Source organism: Henckelia pumila, chromosome 1 (assembly GCF_033568475.1).
Source record: "Henckelia pumila isolate YLH828 chromosome 1, ASM3356847v2, whole genome shotgun sequence".
Classification (NCBI taxonomy): Eukaryota; Viridiplantae; Streptophyta; class Magnoliopsida; order Lamiales; family Gesneriaceae; genus Henckelia; species Henckelia pumila.
Window position 1 is genome coordinate 98,996,715 of NC_133120.1, and position 15,610 is coordinate 99,012,324.

At 33.3% G+C, this 15,610-nt stretch overlaps 1 protein-coding gene across 1 annotated transcript; it reads right to left on the minus strand.

Annotated features, from left to right (window-relative positions):
• Window positions 1–10,319: 10,319 nt before the first annotated feature.
• On the minus strand, window positions 10,320–13,735 carry LOC140888478 (plant UBX domain-containing protein 4-like). The gene is made up of 4 exons (XM_073296170.1): window positions 13,401–13,735; window positions 12,235–12,520; window positions 11,867–11,962; window positions 10,320–11,010 (listed from the first exon to the last, which is right to left on the minus strand). The coding sequence occupies exons 1-4, from the start codon at window positions 13,541–13,543 to the stop codon at window positions 10,630–10,632; spliced, it is 906 nt and encodes a 301-aa protein (XP_073152271.1). The 5' UTR covers window positions 13,544–13,735; the 3' UTR covers window positions 10,320–10,629.
• Window positions 13,736–15,610: the final 1,875 nt, after the last annotated feature.

Sequence of the window (15,610 nt, forward strand, 5' to 3'; positions counted from 1 at the left end):
CGTAGAATTTTTATTGAATCCTCCAAGTCTTTTTTTTTGTCATGAACTCTATTCCCTTTTCAAGGTGTTTTCATGGTTTATGGTCCTCCAGAAATTCTAGACCAAGAATAAGCTGATCTATTTCTTTTCCTGGAATTCCCCAGATTTGAACTTCCAATTCTCCAATATTTATCACTCCTTGGTAAGTTTCTTTTTCCTGTTGTTCCAAATAGTAAATCGAGTTACAAGGGAATTGGTTCCGATGACTTGTAATTTCGAATACTATTTTCACTTCTTTCCATCCTTCTGGAGATCTAAGTTTTTCTATTATAAAACTCTTTTTTTTTTGGTGGAATTTCTTGTATAGGAGATTTGTCTCATCTCCTGCTTGTCATTCTGTCTCCTTGGAAAGATAAAGTTAGGGGTTATATTTTAAGGTCTCTGTATAGAACCGGTCTGTCTTGAATTTGAATGTCTGTTTTCTGAATTAAAGGAAACTCGATTCTTTCCGGGTATATTGCTTGAGCAACTTTCCCAAAGATCTCTGAAATTTCAATGAACTTATTTCTAATAAATAATTCAGAATGATGAGTATTAGAAAGAGCATATGAAATTTGATACGTAATAGAATATGACCTATTACCTTCCTTCATTAGTCTTTTTTCCTTGAAGTTTTGATGCAACGTCAAGGCTCGACTAAAATCTCTATCAGCTAAATTGTAGGCTATTCTTGGATAAATAACTCCCACAATTTTTCCTGCACACAAATTTCCCGAGATAGTTCCTAGAACTGCATCTTGTATATTCTCCATTATTTTATCGCATACTACGATATCTATGGGTGAATCTATTGCCTCTTTAAAAGTAGCTTTGATCATAATCTGGATTGCTCCAATATGAATCCAATACATTGTCTTTGCTACTTCTGCTTTTAATTTCTGTAATTCCTCTCGAATTTCTTTAAAGGGAATTAACTGCATCTCAATTTGATTACTGGTTAATTCCATAGAGATTGCCATTTCCCTTCTGGATACCTTATAAATCAAATTATGTCTTCTTTGTCTTAGCCCTAGGTTTCCTAAGACTCTTTCAACTTGTCCTGCCAAAAATCCTTGATACTTTTCTAATGTTGGATTTTCTCTCATAATCCTTTGGACCATATTATGAGATATCGTGGTTTGACTAAAGAACCCAGCCAAACTTTCATGTGTTTTATTCCGAAACACTTCCTCTTTACTCTGATTCTGATTCATTCTCAGAAACTTATTGACTAAACAATATCTCTTATTCGTATATGCTTTCATCTGAGGGGATATCCTCAAATTGATATACTTGAACTAGATCTTGAAAGAAGACCGCATCATCCATATCTGGTGTTGCTTCAAAGAGTTTAACTCCTTTTTTCTCATTTTCTGGACAATTTGTAGATATATGTCCTCTTGCTCCACATGTCCAGCAGTTGCAATCCTTGAAACTTTCACTTGCTCTTGTATGAGTTCTTCTGAAAGTTCTTCTTGATGGTGTTCTTTTCCTGCTTTGTGATGAGCCTATTGTGAAATAGTGGGTGCCCGGTTAGCCAACTTGTGGGTAAGGGCTTTTATGACTCTATGTAAAACAATCTTTTGTTTAATATAATTTACACTTTTATAATGGCATTGACTTTATCTTTCTTCATATTGTTATATTATGATATACTATTGTTGTTTTGATAAAGACCTTGAATATACTATAGTGTATGTAAGATGTGGTAGCACATGGGGATGGCTATCATGAAACACATCTTATAGTCACTGTATATTCTAAACTGTTCCTAGTCAATTGAGCCATCCACAAATAAGGATAAGGATCGCTCGAGATTGAGACTAGCATTTGCGATGCCGAGTACCACGTTTCATTGGTATGGAACATAGAGATGTTCAAAGCATGCAAATGGATATTCATATGATGAATGATCGAACTACCCTATTCGGACTTTCCAAGTGGTTATCACTTATCGAGTGGATAAAGTCCGCGGTTTTAGTTGTACACCATTAGTCCTTATTACTTGAAACATCATTGAGACTCTATATGCTAGTACTGTACTTTGACTCGTTTACCGACTCTATTGGGGTCATCAGGTGTCGGGATTGGGTACAGTTACGACACATATAGGAGTCGATGCTTTGTTGTCAAGGATTCACCACATACTTGCGAGTGTGGATATCCTATGCGATCTAAGGACATATTAGTGTGACGAATCTCTGGCCAGAGTACATGATGTGTTTTAGGTTAATGGGTTTTCCTAGTAACACATGCGATGTCACTATTTGATCTCCAAGATGTTATGCATAGTTATCGAATCTCGAACGACTCTCGATGCACCAATGGTTGTTGATTCGATCGGGATATATGGATGAAGGGACCGTACTGTACGCTAACCAAAATCTACTGGTTCTTACAGGCACTATCAGTAATACCTAGGGAATCATGGGGCGATGTTTCTAGGCGCTCTTACCATGATTCGATGGGTAAGTCGGAAATTGTTGTTCCGAGTCACAAGGAGTTGTGAGCCCACGGCTAGCTGTATTTCTGAACCATTGAGGGTTACACAAGTAATGGATTACTAAAACCCCGTAGAGATAGTTAAATTTAAAGAGTTAAATTTAATGAAAGAGAAGTTGGACTTCTTAACTAAAGGGAGTGTGATTTCCTAAAATGACATAGGGATGAACATTTTTGGAAATCACTGAATTCGGATTCAGAAAAATTATCTTGACTTTAAAAGATGCAGAAATGGTTTCTGTGCACATTGGTAAAATCAGTTTATCAATCGGAGTCACGATGAATTTTATATTAATTTCTATAACAACAGGCTTGGCTTATTGGGCTTAAGTTATGGATTGTGGGCTTTAAGGAGTTGAAGTCCTGATACAATTATAACTTAATCTAGTCTAGAAATTATCTATAAATATATGTGCACTGTTCGAAAATTACATGCAATTCATTATTAGAATTTTCGAATACACTACAAAATATTTCAAGAGGATTTTCGAAATCTTCTGTCCCTTTTCGGAGAAAATTCAGTCTTGTGATTTTTGTGAAAAATTATAATTCTGAATTAACAGATCATATATGTTTATTCTTTACGCAAACTTCTGATTGATTTCTAGTGCAGTCAATCAGAGGGTTTCTGTTTTTCATTCGTGGACCTAATTCCGGAGAAAGATCGCGACGCCATCAGTTCCCGGGATTTACAAGAAAAGCAGATTAAATTCTGTTGGAGTCCACAATCAAGCCTTTGCTTGACAAGGTAAAATATTTAATTGTGATTATTTATTTTACTTGAATAAATTTAATCGTAAAAGGTTTTGATACCCAGATATGGAATCGTTCCATATTAGAAAAATAAAATTTTTAAACTTCCGCTGCACCGGGTATCAATTCTAATTGATCTGAACACAGTTTTCCAACAGTGGTATCAGAGACAGGTTACTCAGATCAAACGATTAAATTAATCGATTGTACAAAATTTTTAAGCCTCGGTTTTTGAAACAAAACAAATTTTTTTAAAATCAAAATTTTGACGGGCAAAACACGGGCAGCGATGTGATCGCTGCCCAGGGCAGTGCACGGCGCTGCCCAGGGCAGCGATCGTCGCTGCCCAATCTCGGGCAGCCCGCTGCACCGGGTATCAATTCTAATTGATCTGAACACAGTTTTCCAACATGTTGTTAGGGATGTTCTTGTAGGTCCACTTCTTCTACCCGATCTATAGGATCTGGCCTTTTGTTTGGACCAAAATGTTTCAAGAACTTTTCATTCTTTTATTATAGAGATTATTTCTGAATTTCTTTCTTTTAAATCCTTGTGATCTCTTTCCAATGATCGTTGGAAGATCATTTTCTCTACAACACAAAGGTGTACGCTTATCTATACCCCTTATTTTCTTGTAGTTCTTCTGTAATGCTGCCATATGACACCATTCTGCTAATTTTCCTTTCAAAAAGGAGGCACGTCTTGCCAATATATCAAGATTACCTGGAACATATTCTTTGATCAACATTTCTCTCCAGGGACTTGGCATTTTTGCGAAAAATAGCTGAATAGCTATATTTTCCTCGACTCCCGAATTCTATCTATATTTAGTGAATAACATAATGTATTCATCAACTAAACATATATCATGTAACTCGAGGCTATAAAGAGTTTGAGTATATCTTCTCTTTTTCTCAGTATCTTGATTATTGAAATAGTCTACCCCTATGAATTGTGCTTTAAATTGGCCCTTCTTTTTCCAATCTCCCTGAGGGATTCTCCTGCTAGGATTGATTCTTTAGTTTCTGGCATAGTCATCTCCCATGCGATCTTAACAGATCCCATTAGACTCATTTTTAAAAGTTTAATGAATCCTTCTTTATTGAGATCTAATGTCCCTGATGCTATTCTCATAGTTGACGTCCAATCATCTATAAGATCTTCTCTGTTTTTTAAGTCCAAAACATCAAGGTTTAACATAACCCCGTAAGGATGTATTGGATCTAAAACAGTTTTTACGTAAGGAGTTTGATGGAGTGAGATTTTACTCCTTCTTGATCTGGTTCCTGCTGGATGTACGTGAATTTTCTCCAACCTGGAACTCACTATGCGGTTCTTCTGTTTTAAACACATATTTTGGGGGATTCCCTATGGGTTGTTCACCCTCAGGGGAATTCATTTTTAGATCTACTACTTTGAGATTCGCAAAAGAATCCGCAAGATCTTGTAGATCCTCGAGATTTAATCTTTCTAAAGTAGTCGTCAGATAGTGTTTTTTTTTCTGATACTGCTTTTATAAGATTAATCATCATTTTATCATTGTTTAAAGGTTTTTGAACCATTTTGGTTTTACCTTTCTGATGTAACAAAGGTTCGGTACCAAATGAGAGTGGTAACATTCTTCCTGTATTTCCTTTTCTAGAACCCGAAGTGTGTTCTAGATTTATGATTTTATTTTGAAGATCCTTTAGAGTCTCAAGAATTTCTTCTTGTTTCTTAAGGATTTCATCAATTTGCCGAGGTATTTCTTACAGCTGATTGCTGTAATATTGTACCGTCTTTTGAATTTCTCTAAGATCTCCGGAGAGTTTAGAGGAATCTAGGGTAATCTCTAAAAAATGAGAGTTAGAAATCATTTTTCTTTATCTCTTCAAAATTAAGAGCATTAATCACAACCTGTTGTAAGTAATCTATTGTGAATAGATTAACTTGTTTATAGGATTTCATATGAATAAAATCTTCTTGATTCAAACCTTCGTTTGAAGTCATCTTTTGTAAAAATCTTCTCCTCAACAAAGAAAATCATGAATTAACGAATAATATTACGTCTGAATAATTCACCTAAAGCTCTGATACCATTTTGCGGATAATTCTTTATACTGCAAATGAGCACAAAATCTCCAGATTCTAGCATAAAACCTTTAAATTTTAAGCATAAAACCTATAGATTTCAAGCATAGATTAGCATAAATCCAGTACAAGAATTAAATATTCAAATATTCAAATTTAATGGTCCTAAAAAGTTATAGTAAATAATCTTTTGACTAGGGAGTTATAATAAAGTTAGGAAAACTATTAAGAATTTTAGGACAATTCACTCATAATAATATAGATACTATAGATTACTCAATGGTCCATATCACATATAAAATTATTTTCAATAGTCTCGGTATAATGTATCCACATATTTAAAATGCCTCATAGGTGAAATTGAACATATATTATCTATAGTATCAACTCGAACTTCTAGAAAAACAAGAAATATTTTTAATAATTAAATAATAAAGAGTCCAAAGAAGCGATAATTTTTCTGCGAGAAATGATGAAAACACATACTACAACTGAGAGTTTGTGGGGCAGTCCAAATGTCTAACTACTCTCCAATTAATTTTAAACTTATTACATCGAGTCGAGGAATCTCTTTTCGACTTTTTCCATCAATGTGTCAACAGCTAGCTACATATCAACGTTTTTTATGTTTATGCTGAAAATTAAATCCATACATGGTTCTACATAGTGTGTTTTTTCTCTCGGGATTTTTGTATTATCACTTTTTCAGTATTTAGTATATTTGATCCTTATCAAATATAAAAGTTACAACGTTTAAGAGAGGTAAATGTCAAATAGATATAAATAACATGTGTTTTTTTTCATAATTTAAAAATAATGACAAAAATAGCGACAAAAAAATCATTTATCTAATTTCATACTTTTCTTATCTATCTATTAAATCTTGGATCCGTCGTTGATTGCACAAGCACATCACGGGTCAAGCGATATATTTTCAGCATATAAACATTTATAAAATCTACAAAACCTTGTTCATCGGTTGATGAAGGAACTCAATCCAACTATTGTTTTTAATTAACAGGTATATATATATATATATATATATATATATATATATATATATTAGTCGCGCCTCCACATGTGTTGCATGTGTAATTAAAATATGAATATTATTTATTGTGTACATATATTATATTTTTGTTCAAATAAATTTAAATTTGAAAATAAAATGAAAGCACAAAAATAAGAAAATCATGGACAAATATTGAAGTTTAAAATAGAGATAAAGATTTTGTTTTTATTTTTTATTTTTGAAGAGTATTTAAATATTTCGTTTTTGATTTTACCAAATTAATTTTAATTTCGTTACTAAGTGATGTTTTTCATTAATAATATAGTAAGATATATGTCTACGAGGTTCGACAAGGCAAACTTTTTTTTGAATAAAATCTTGCAAATTTTTAATTTAGTTAACATAATTATATTTCAGTATATCTCAAAAAAAAATTATATTTCAGTTTAAAATATATTTTAAATAACTTTATATTTTAAAGTATTTCAAAAATTAAATGTAATTTTGAAAACTAAACTCACGTATAAATTTCTTCGATCAATTTATTCAAAGACGTGGATCGAAATTCGCCATGAAATTAAATTTAGAAAAATTGCTATAAAATGTTTGTCAGTTCTTGATAACCCAATCGATTGCATTACGAATTTTAACTGTGTAGTGACAAAGTTTAGGCAGAGTTAGCATCAGCGCTCAGTTTCATCATTATTACGCACTTAGATTTTTTATTATTTAAAGTCGATTTTTATAAGGTTGGATTAGATATACGTCACCTGAAGACGCACATATACATGTTACATTTATTATTAATTATTATTATATAAAAATTGAATTAAAAAGTGTATAACTTACAGCTACTTATGTGTGTCTATAAATATATACATATATATATATATAATATACTCACATATAAACAAATAAATAAAATATAGGGCATATTATTTGTACGTAATCAGATATAGGGAAAGCTAGGTAGCTAGGGTTTATTCCAAATTTCCAATAAAGTTTTTGTTGTGACTTTGTATTTTGCTTTGTGTCACGTCCATCGCAGTTTGCCTCTGCGCCACTATTATATTACAGCAACAAATATATTGAGAAAATAAAAGAAATCACCTTAAAACAGAGCCTATATACATGCAATGCATGTATGCCACACCTAATTAAAAGTAGATTTTGCAATCAAAATTTATGCAATTATACATAATTTCAGTATACGTAGCTAAAAATAAATTCATTTACATTTAATTAAAGATTTTGATAAACACTTAATTAGTTCTTGTTAGAATATTTTCAGATGAAATTTCATATTTTCAGAGATTTGATTGCACGAACAATGATCTTCAGAAAACTTGTGTCCGTTTGCGAGTGGACGCCTTGGTTCATGAACGGATGCATGCCAATTCAGAAAAGATACAACTGTTCTGAATCGTCTATAAAATTCTATATATATGTCGCATCATCAGATTCAAAGATATGTCTTTTTCGATTATTTTTTTCATTGTATCCTGTGAGAGATTTTCTTATAATCCAGAAACATCTCTTAAAGATAACATTATAAAACGTATCTTCGAGTTCTTCAAAATTTTTTATATTATTTTCGATTTTCTTCAACAGTTCTTCATTGTGATTTGGCAATTACATAGCATAGATAATTTTCATTTATACAAAAAAGTAGATTGGACTAATTATATTTGAAAAGATATAATAAGATCGGGTGAGACTATGTTGCACGTACCTGGAGTTCTTCTCGAGGTGCAGCATAGCCCTTGGATCAATAGGGCTCACATGAAAACATGTGAGACCCACATGTTATCATGTGGGTCCTCCCTTGATCCAAGGGCTTAGCTCCACCAGGTGAAGCATAGAGTCTCACCCAGTAAGATCGATGTTTTGTCTGTTTCGATGTTATATCATGAATTAATGGAGATCCAAATTCTTGTATTTTTTTAATAATTATATATATATAATCAGAATAAATGAAGCCGTCAATTAGGTAAACCACAATTAGTACTCGATACGTATTAATTAGCAAACTTTTGAGTTAAATTAACAAGGAAAATCTACACTTTTATCGAGATTATGAGAAAGCCAAAACCCTTTCCAATAGGATGATGCATGCTCGATAGGTGGAAACATATAATATACAGGTATGAGGTATTATATAGTATATAATTATTATAAAGGGCCCCAATATAAACAAAAGTTGATTTATAGGGAATTAATTTATATATACATATATGGACACTTATTTCAATGATGATGATAGTAAATATTAAAAGCTTCATGTGGTTTAATTATTACATACATTATGGTTATTGGTCATGTGATTGGCCCATAAAAATCATTCTTTTATCAATCCCTTTTTACAACTGTGTTATATATACATATATCGAACAGACATTCTTCTGAAGTACAAAACAATAAGTTGAAGAGATATTTTACTGGAGATGTAATATAGTTGGTGGCTCAGTCCTGCTTATCAATGTTTCATATTTACTGAGAAATAGCAGAACCATCTGATTGCCCTTTTATTGAGTTGAATAAAAAGTTAAGCTAAAGTCATCATGTACAAATTGAAAGCAAACCAAATTCTTCATGTATTTACCAACTCATGACTCGCGTGCACATAGAGAGATATATATCTTGAATCTTGATATAATAACGTCGTAAGCATCTATGTAAACACCATTCGAGGTAGTATCCATTTATTGGATGTACAAGACGTCACCTGATAAGCCGTGCTCATTTCTAAAGAAACCATATACATAGTTCTCCTAGCTAGATTGAAATTACTTTTTCAGAGTTTATGAAAGATGATGGATGAATTTTCATTATTGATAAAGAGAAATAAAATTAAAATGGGCGGAAAAGTAATTGGTGTGGTTGCATTGCATCTTGGCATGATGTTTTGGCATTTGCATATTGTGTAGCATACGGGACTATGCAATTAAGAAAAGGGGCATTGGTCTATTGTGTGCTTTTTGCATGACAAGACTCCCAAAAGACAAAAACTCCACTAGCTTGTAAGGTGGTGTTTGGCTTCTCTCTCTCGATATAAGCAAAATATTCTTTTGTCGATCGATGATTAGCATAAATGGGAGGGGCCCTTGTCGATCGAACCCTCCATAGCTTCAAGAAAATAAAAAAAAATCTTCAAGGAATTGAGATCAGTATCTCTTTTGGCCGACATGCCATCTTTTTTCCTCTGATTTATGCCAATTTGAGTGGAGAAAAACTATCACCCAGATTAGATGCCTTGCTAATCGCTTTGATATTCAACATGTTCTTAGTCAGCTCCAGTGTCAAAATTTTGAGATATTAAAATTAAAGCATCTTCTTAGAAGCGCGACGAAGCGTCAATGTTAAATTTAAATTCTGCAAAAATTTAGAGCAAAAACATTTAATTTTAATAATATCAAGTCAATCAATTGACGAAACAATACTTAAATATGTGAAATTAGAAAAACAAAATGTACAAATAAATCGTAGATATTCTTTTATTAGACTAACCCAATTTTAAAAAATACCACGTACACATATTGACTTTCACATTAGATTACACATCGCACTTAAAGTTATCAAATTAAAAAATTAACTTGAAACTACATGTAAAACGTCACGGCTTAATTGTTTTATCCGCACTTGATGTGATCGACCTTGTATCGGCCTAGCTCAGGGTGGATCATTTCAGCTCATTAGTTATTTAATTAATTTTATTATGAAGAATATTGCAATACATGAACATGCGTAGACGGATAAAATTCAAATTCCAATTTAAAATTTAAAACCTCTCAAAGCCGAGATCCTGGTTACGCCCTTGGCCGCCTTTGATGGTTAATAATCCTAACTTCTTAAAACAATTATGAAGGCCGCCTTTGATGGTTAATAATCCTAACTTCTTAAAACAATTATTAAAAGTAACATTTAATCAGATAGAATAACAAACCCATAAAAGAAAAAAAGGACAAAATCATAAAACATTAATCCCATTCCAAAAGCATCACACTTCCTGTCTTCGCAGCAAGAAAGGATAAGGAAATAGTTAATAATGTAGAAGACTTTCACCATAACTTCGCTGGAAATATAAAAATTGTACAGAGAATATCAATAACACAGGTTCAAGAAAATGGCAGAGTGATTAGCGCAAATGCAAATCCAGAAACAGTGTGGCTCCTCCTGGTGACTCGAAGTCCTGACCTTAATTTGAACAGTATATTTAAAAGTATCTTTGCATTAGTTTTCAGATGAGAGAGGCACAACTGAATTCGAATAGCTATTCAGAATTTCTGAATAACGACCGAATTCAACAACCCTGCTTGTTCAATCGTCTGGGAGTGATCACTGAGGATATTCGGAGGAAATCCAACACTCTGCAACTGATATGTTCTGGATCCTCCTGTCCTAGATGCATCAATAAAGGATCGGATATCAGCTATTGTGTGGTGGTGATTGAAGTGTGCAACCATACGGGTTCCGTCAGCAAGCCTAAGTTGAATTGCAGTGGATGGTTGAGATCTATCCACCACAAGTCCCGCTGAAGGGGACGGAGCACCATGGAGGGTAGCAGGTCTAGTTGTCTCAGGAACTGGTTCAGTAGCAGAGCTACTACCTAGAGTTCTTCCGACACCTAGAAATGGTACACGGGGTGCCTCTATTTCCTACAAGTACCAAAAGAAATGTTATACAACTTTTCTCCAAGGAGTGTTGTTACATGCACATCATCACACTGCAATCACAAATATTTGAACTTATGATGCTTCTGCTTCAAGAAAGAATACAAAGTTTGAAGTGAAACACCTTTGAGGCCAAGGTGATGAAAAGACAAGTGTGTTTTCCTTGAATTAAGTTCTGTATTTTGTCTTCACATCTTATTACATCCTCAACTTGATGAATCCACTTCTTAACTGTCACAACTCCACCTCAATTTATTAGCTTTCTGAGGAACGGATGCATTTGCATTTTAGGGTGTAGAAACATCATACAAATGCAACAGGAGTAGGACAGTAATCGGAAAAGCAAACTCATTCATGTTCAATTAGACCACTAAGAGTTCTGAAGTGAAGTTTTGTTTGGTAGTAGACATGGAGTTTTTTTCTAAATGTAATGAACCAAGATCAAACAGAGTCGGGTAAAAGTTTCTATTCTGAAGAAGCTTTCATATAAGCAATAACTGAATACATAAAAACTTGAGCATTTGCCTACTAAAAAATGATGGGCTACCAGGATTTGCACCATAGCAAACAAAAGAAGGAGAGGGTCAGCAATCCTTGAAATTGTATTCTCCAGATGACAGTGAACCAAGAACATCTTGTGATTCAGGTTATACAATTTTACTAATTTTTTCATTATATCACAAGGCCTTTGATTATTTTACTTTCTTCCTTGCACCTAAATTTAAATCAACAACAAGTGACAAATCTTTCTTAAAGAAAAATAGACGCGCAACTCATTCTTGTTGATAAAAAAGAGTATTGGAGCCAACGGAACACAAAAACGAGTCAAGTTTGGACTCACGGGGCAGTTCTCTTCCCTCCTTATGAGGTTAACATGAACAGAGGATCTCCTGTCAGCAGGTTCCAGCTCTTTAGGGCACTCAGATTTTCTGATACTCTGCAACATCGAATCACTTGGACATCGTCAAAACCAACAATAGGCCATCAACTTCCAAACATAAACATCAAGAATTGAGTGGATTCATGGTTGCCTATTCTATATTCAATGAAGAGGGGACAAAAAAATCTGAAGACGTATTTGTGAAAAGGTATGGAAGAAAAGGAGGATGCAGAGACAAAACAAATATTATACCTCAAAATTTTCCTCTTTTGATCTAATTCTTTTACATGAAAATTGAAAAACCATTTTTTATTTACATTTCTTGTTACCTCCAGAAAAGGAGCATTTTGAGGGTCATTCAACCTCCTCAAAGGGCCATCATCAACGGTGAAACCATTTCTCCAGAAAACAATGTTGTGAACAACTGACTCTGGCTGCTGAGGCCCAGCCTGAACAGTTTCGCCTGAGAGAGATCGTCCTGTCCCAGTAAAGCTTCTTGAACTTGAAGAAGGCTGAAGATTTTCCAAGGAACCCGGCACTGCACCCACCTGCCTAGCTTGGTCAAATATTGAGTCCACGTCATGGCCTTTCGATGGATCTTGGACAAGCATACCACTGTAAGGTAAAAGGATAATCGAGTCAGATGATCAATCACGCATTAGATATCAGAAGAAAAAACTTCCTGCCGAATAAAAACCATGAAGCTGTGCCAGAAAAGTGGAAACAAGAAAATGATGGAAAATCAGAAAATTCGAACAAAACTGTGCCACCTTGCAACTCTGGCAATCAGAATATTCAAGCATATAGCTATGAAAAATAACATCAAGACTGCCGGCTAATCTTTATAATTCCTCTCTTCGCTGATAACTGAGAGTTTCAATGTGTTCTTCCCACAAAAAATCCCAAACACAATAGAAGGGCAAACAAATATGCACAAAGGCCACATGTTGAGTGCCAGAGAAAATGAGCAGTTCCGCTCAGCACAGAATGACTTTGTGTGTGTGTATAACATAAGCATGAAAAAGTATGAACCTTGAAGATTGTGTTTTGCACCGATACATAGTAGATCAATCAATAATACAGCAGTACCAAAAGCCAAAAAGACCCAAAACGGAGAAGAGAAGTGTGCATGTCATCATCCTAAGCTATACCAGAACTTCGTCTAGTCCATCATCACCCACAACCCTAAGTCGCAACAAATTATGATTCCTTTTTTCTATTCTTGGAAAAAAAAAACTAACAAATTATGATTCTAATGACAAGAAAGCCATACTAAATCGAGATTGTGATATCAGATGATCAACCCTAGAACTCAGTAACGATAATAACATGGAATGATCGAATTGCCGAAAGTGCCCGACCTAATCTAATCCGTTTCAAATAAAACCCAATTTTTTTAAAATAAAACCAACAAAGAAATCATATCATGCGTATACAAGTAACATTAGTCTAGGGTTTTGTGTTCAGATGAGAAATTGGGCAAGCTAAAAGCAACCTCTTTTCACCGCCAGTGTAATACTCCTGGGGTGCATCGGAATCGCTGTCGGAATCATGGGCGGCGGAGCGGTTCAAATCGGAGAGGGTTCGGATACCACCGGCCCGGCTACTTGAGGGTTTCTTGTCACGCGAAGAAGACATGTCGATAGATTCTCGAGGCTGCAGAATTTGGCAAATCTTGCTTTCTTCTGCTTCAGATTTGCTAAGCAAATTAATGAGATCGTATAATATATAGATGAGAATCGAAGAGACAGATACGATTCTCTTTCTTGCAAAGAGGGCTAAAGGAACTTGGCTGGCGTTGCTCGGATATATTTGTGTATTCAATTCAAAATCTAATCTAATCTAATCTAATCTAATTATTAAAATAAACTAGCATTACATTCTGATGCACAAGAGTTTGTTTTTATGTTATTACTTATTATTAGTACTAAAAATTAGTAATAAATAATTAAAATAAAACTAAATTAATAAGATTGAGTTTGAATGTGAAATATTGGAAATTCAATCGTATTTTTTTTGATAACATACAAAACTATTTAAAATTTTCTTTAAAATTCATTCGTATTTGTATCTATTTTTTAAATTTTTGGATAAAATAATCTATCGTTTTTTGAATTTTCAATATTATATTTATCTATAAGTTTAAATTAAATCATATTTTTATTTGTATTTATACAATATATCTAAATACTTTTGGAAATAAACTTTAGACGGAAAACATAGTTTTTTTAGTATTTTTTTTTTGTTTATATATATATAGAGATATATATATATATATATATATATATATATGTGTAGATTAATAGATATAGTAAAAATAAATAAATTATGTATTTTTTAGTTATTTTTTTATGTTTTTTGATAATACTATTCAAAAAGCATCCCATAATTTATAAGTTTTTTAGTAAGACAAATTAAAAGAAATCGAAGAGGCAAGTATGAGATATAATAATGTAAATTTGTTCAGTTTTTAAAATTTTATTAATAATATTATTTAAAGTAATTTGTTTTAGGCGAAAAAATGTCATTTTTATTTCTTTAGTATATTTTTTGTTTATTATATATATATATATATATATATATATATATATATATATAAATGTTAGTGGATGTCACCAAAAATCGAAGAGTTGTAAAAATGATGCTCTTACACATCCATGTTTTGAATATTTAAATTATATGTTTTATTTTTAAATTTTTAAATTTACATAGATGCATGCATAATCTATTTGATATATAGAGTAGGGGTGGAATAGGGTTGGAACCTGTTCCGTAAACCCCCAACTCAACTCCCGTCCTGAAAAGAATCGGGAAACTTTTTTTCTCCCGATCCCGTACTCGAAACATTTCGGGACCCGACTATTCGGGATCCCGAATGTTCGGGATCCCGACGGGTAGTGTAAGGCCCGATATTATTTAATTTTAATTCGAGAATATTTAATTTGGGAATATTTAGAGTTTAGAATTAAATTCTAATATTCTTAAATTGAAAAGGATTGAAATTGAATTAAATCACTTTTTCGGGGACTGAATTGCAATTAGCCAAAAGTTCAGGGACTAAACTGCAATTTGGCTAATATATATCTCAACTTACCTTTAATATATCTGATTCCAACGTGTGTTATCAGCAAAGGAAAGGAAGAAGAGTCAGAAAACGGCTGAAACCCCCAAGACACCATTTTCATCCCGTAAAAGCTTCGATAACTCGCGCTTCGGTTGTCAGAAATTTCAGATAAATATATATATGCGATCACCGCTTCGAGACCTTCGATTTGGTACAAGTTTCATTCACTTTTCTCAGATTTTATTTTTATGTTGAAGATGGAAATTTATGATTGTAAGATATATGCGTATATCAGCTGTACCGATCGTGTATTCGCAGACGGTTCAGAAAAGACTATCGTTCGGATTTTATATGATTTTAGCAAGCTAAATTAGAACCCTACCTTATCTGAATATGATGTTTTTGATGGGATTGAGTTGATATAATGAGTTGTTGGGATTGATATCTTGTTTTGGATATTGTTTGGATTGCCGGTTTGTAGCCGTTACGCCGTCGATTCGTAAAATGTCAAGACTTTGATATTCTTGATTCAAAGAAGCATGGTTTGAGTTGCATCTGATCTTGTTAGCTCTTTGACATGTTATTTCTCAGCTTTCAATCGAAGATTTACGAATCGAGAGTGCCGAGTCGCAACGAGAAGA

Excerpts from the sequence above, each read along its gene's own strand:
- LOC140888478 (XM_073296170.1), bottom strand. The coding sequence starts at position 13,543 with ATGTCTTCTTCGCGTGACAAGAAACCCTCAAGTAGCCGGGCCGGTGGT. Across the intron at positions 12,521-13,400 it reads TACACTGGCGGTGAAAAGAG|TGGTATGCTTGTCCAAGATC; the intron begins GTTGCTTTTAGC and ends TTTACCTTACAG. Across the intron at positions 11,963-12,234 it reads AAAATGCTCCTTTTCTGGAG|AGTATCAGAAAATCTGAGTG; the intron begins GTAACAAGAAAT and ends TCGATGTTGCAG.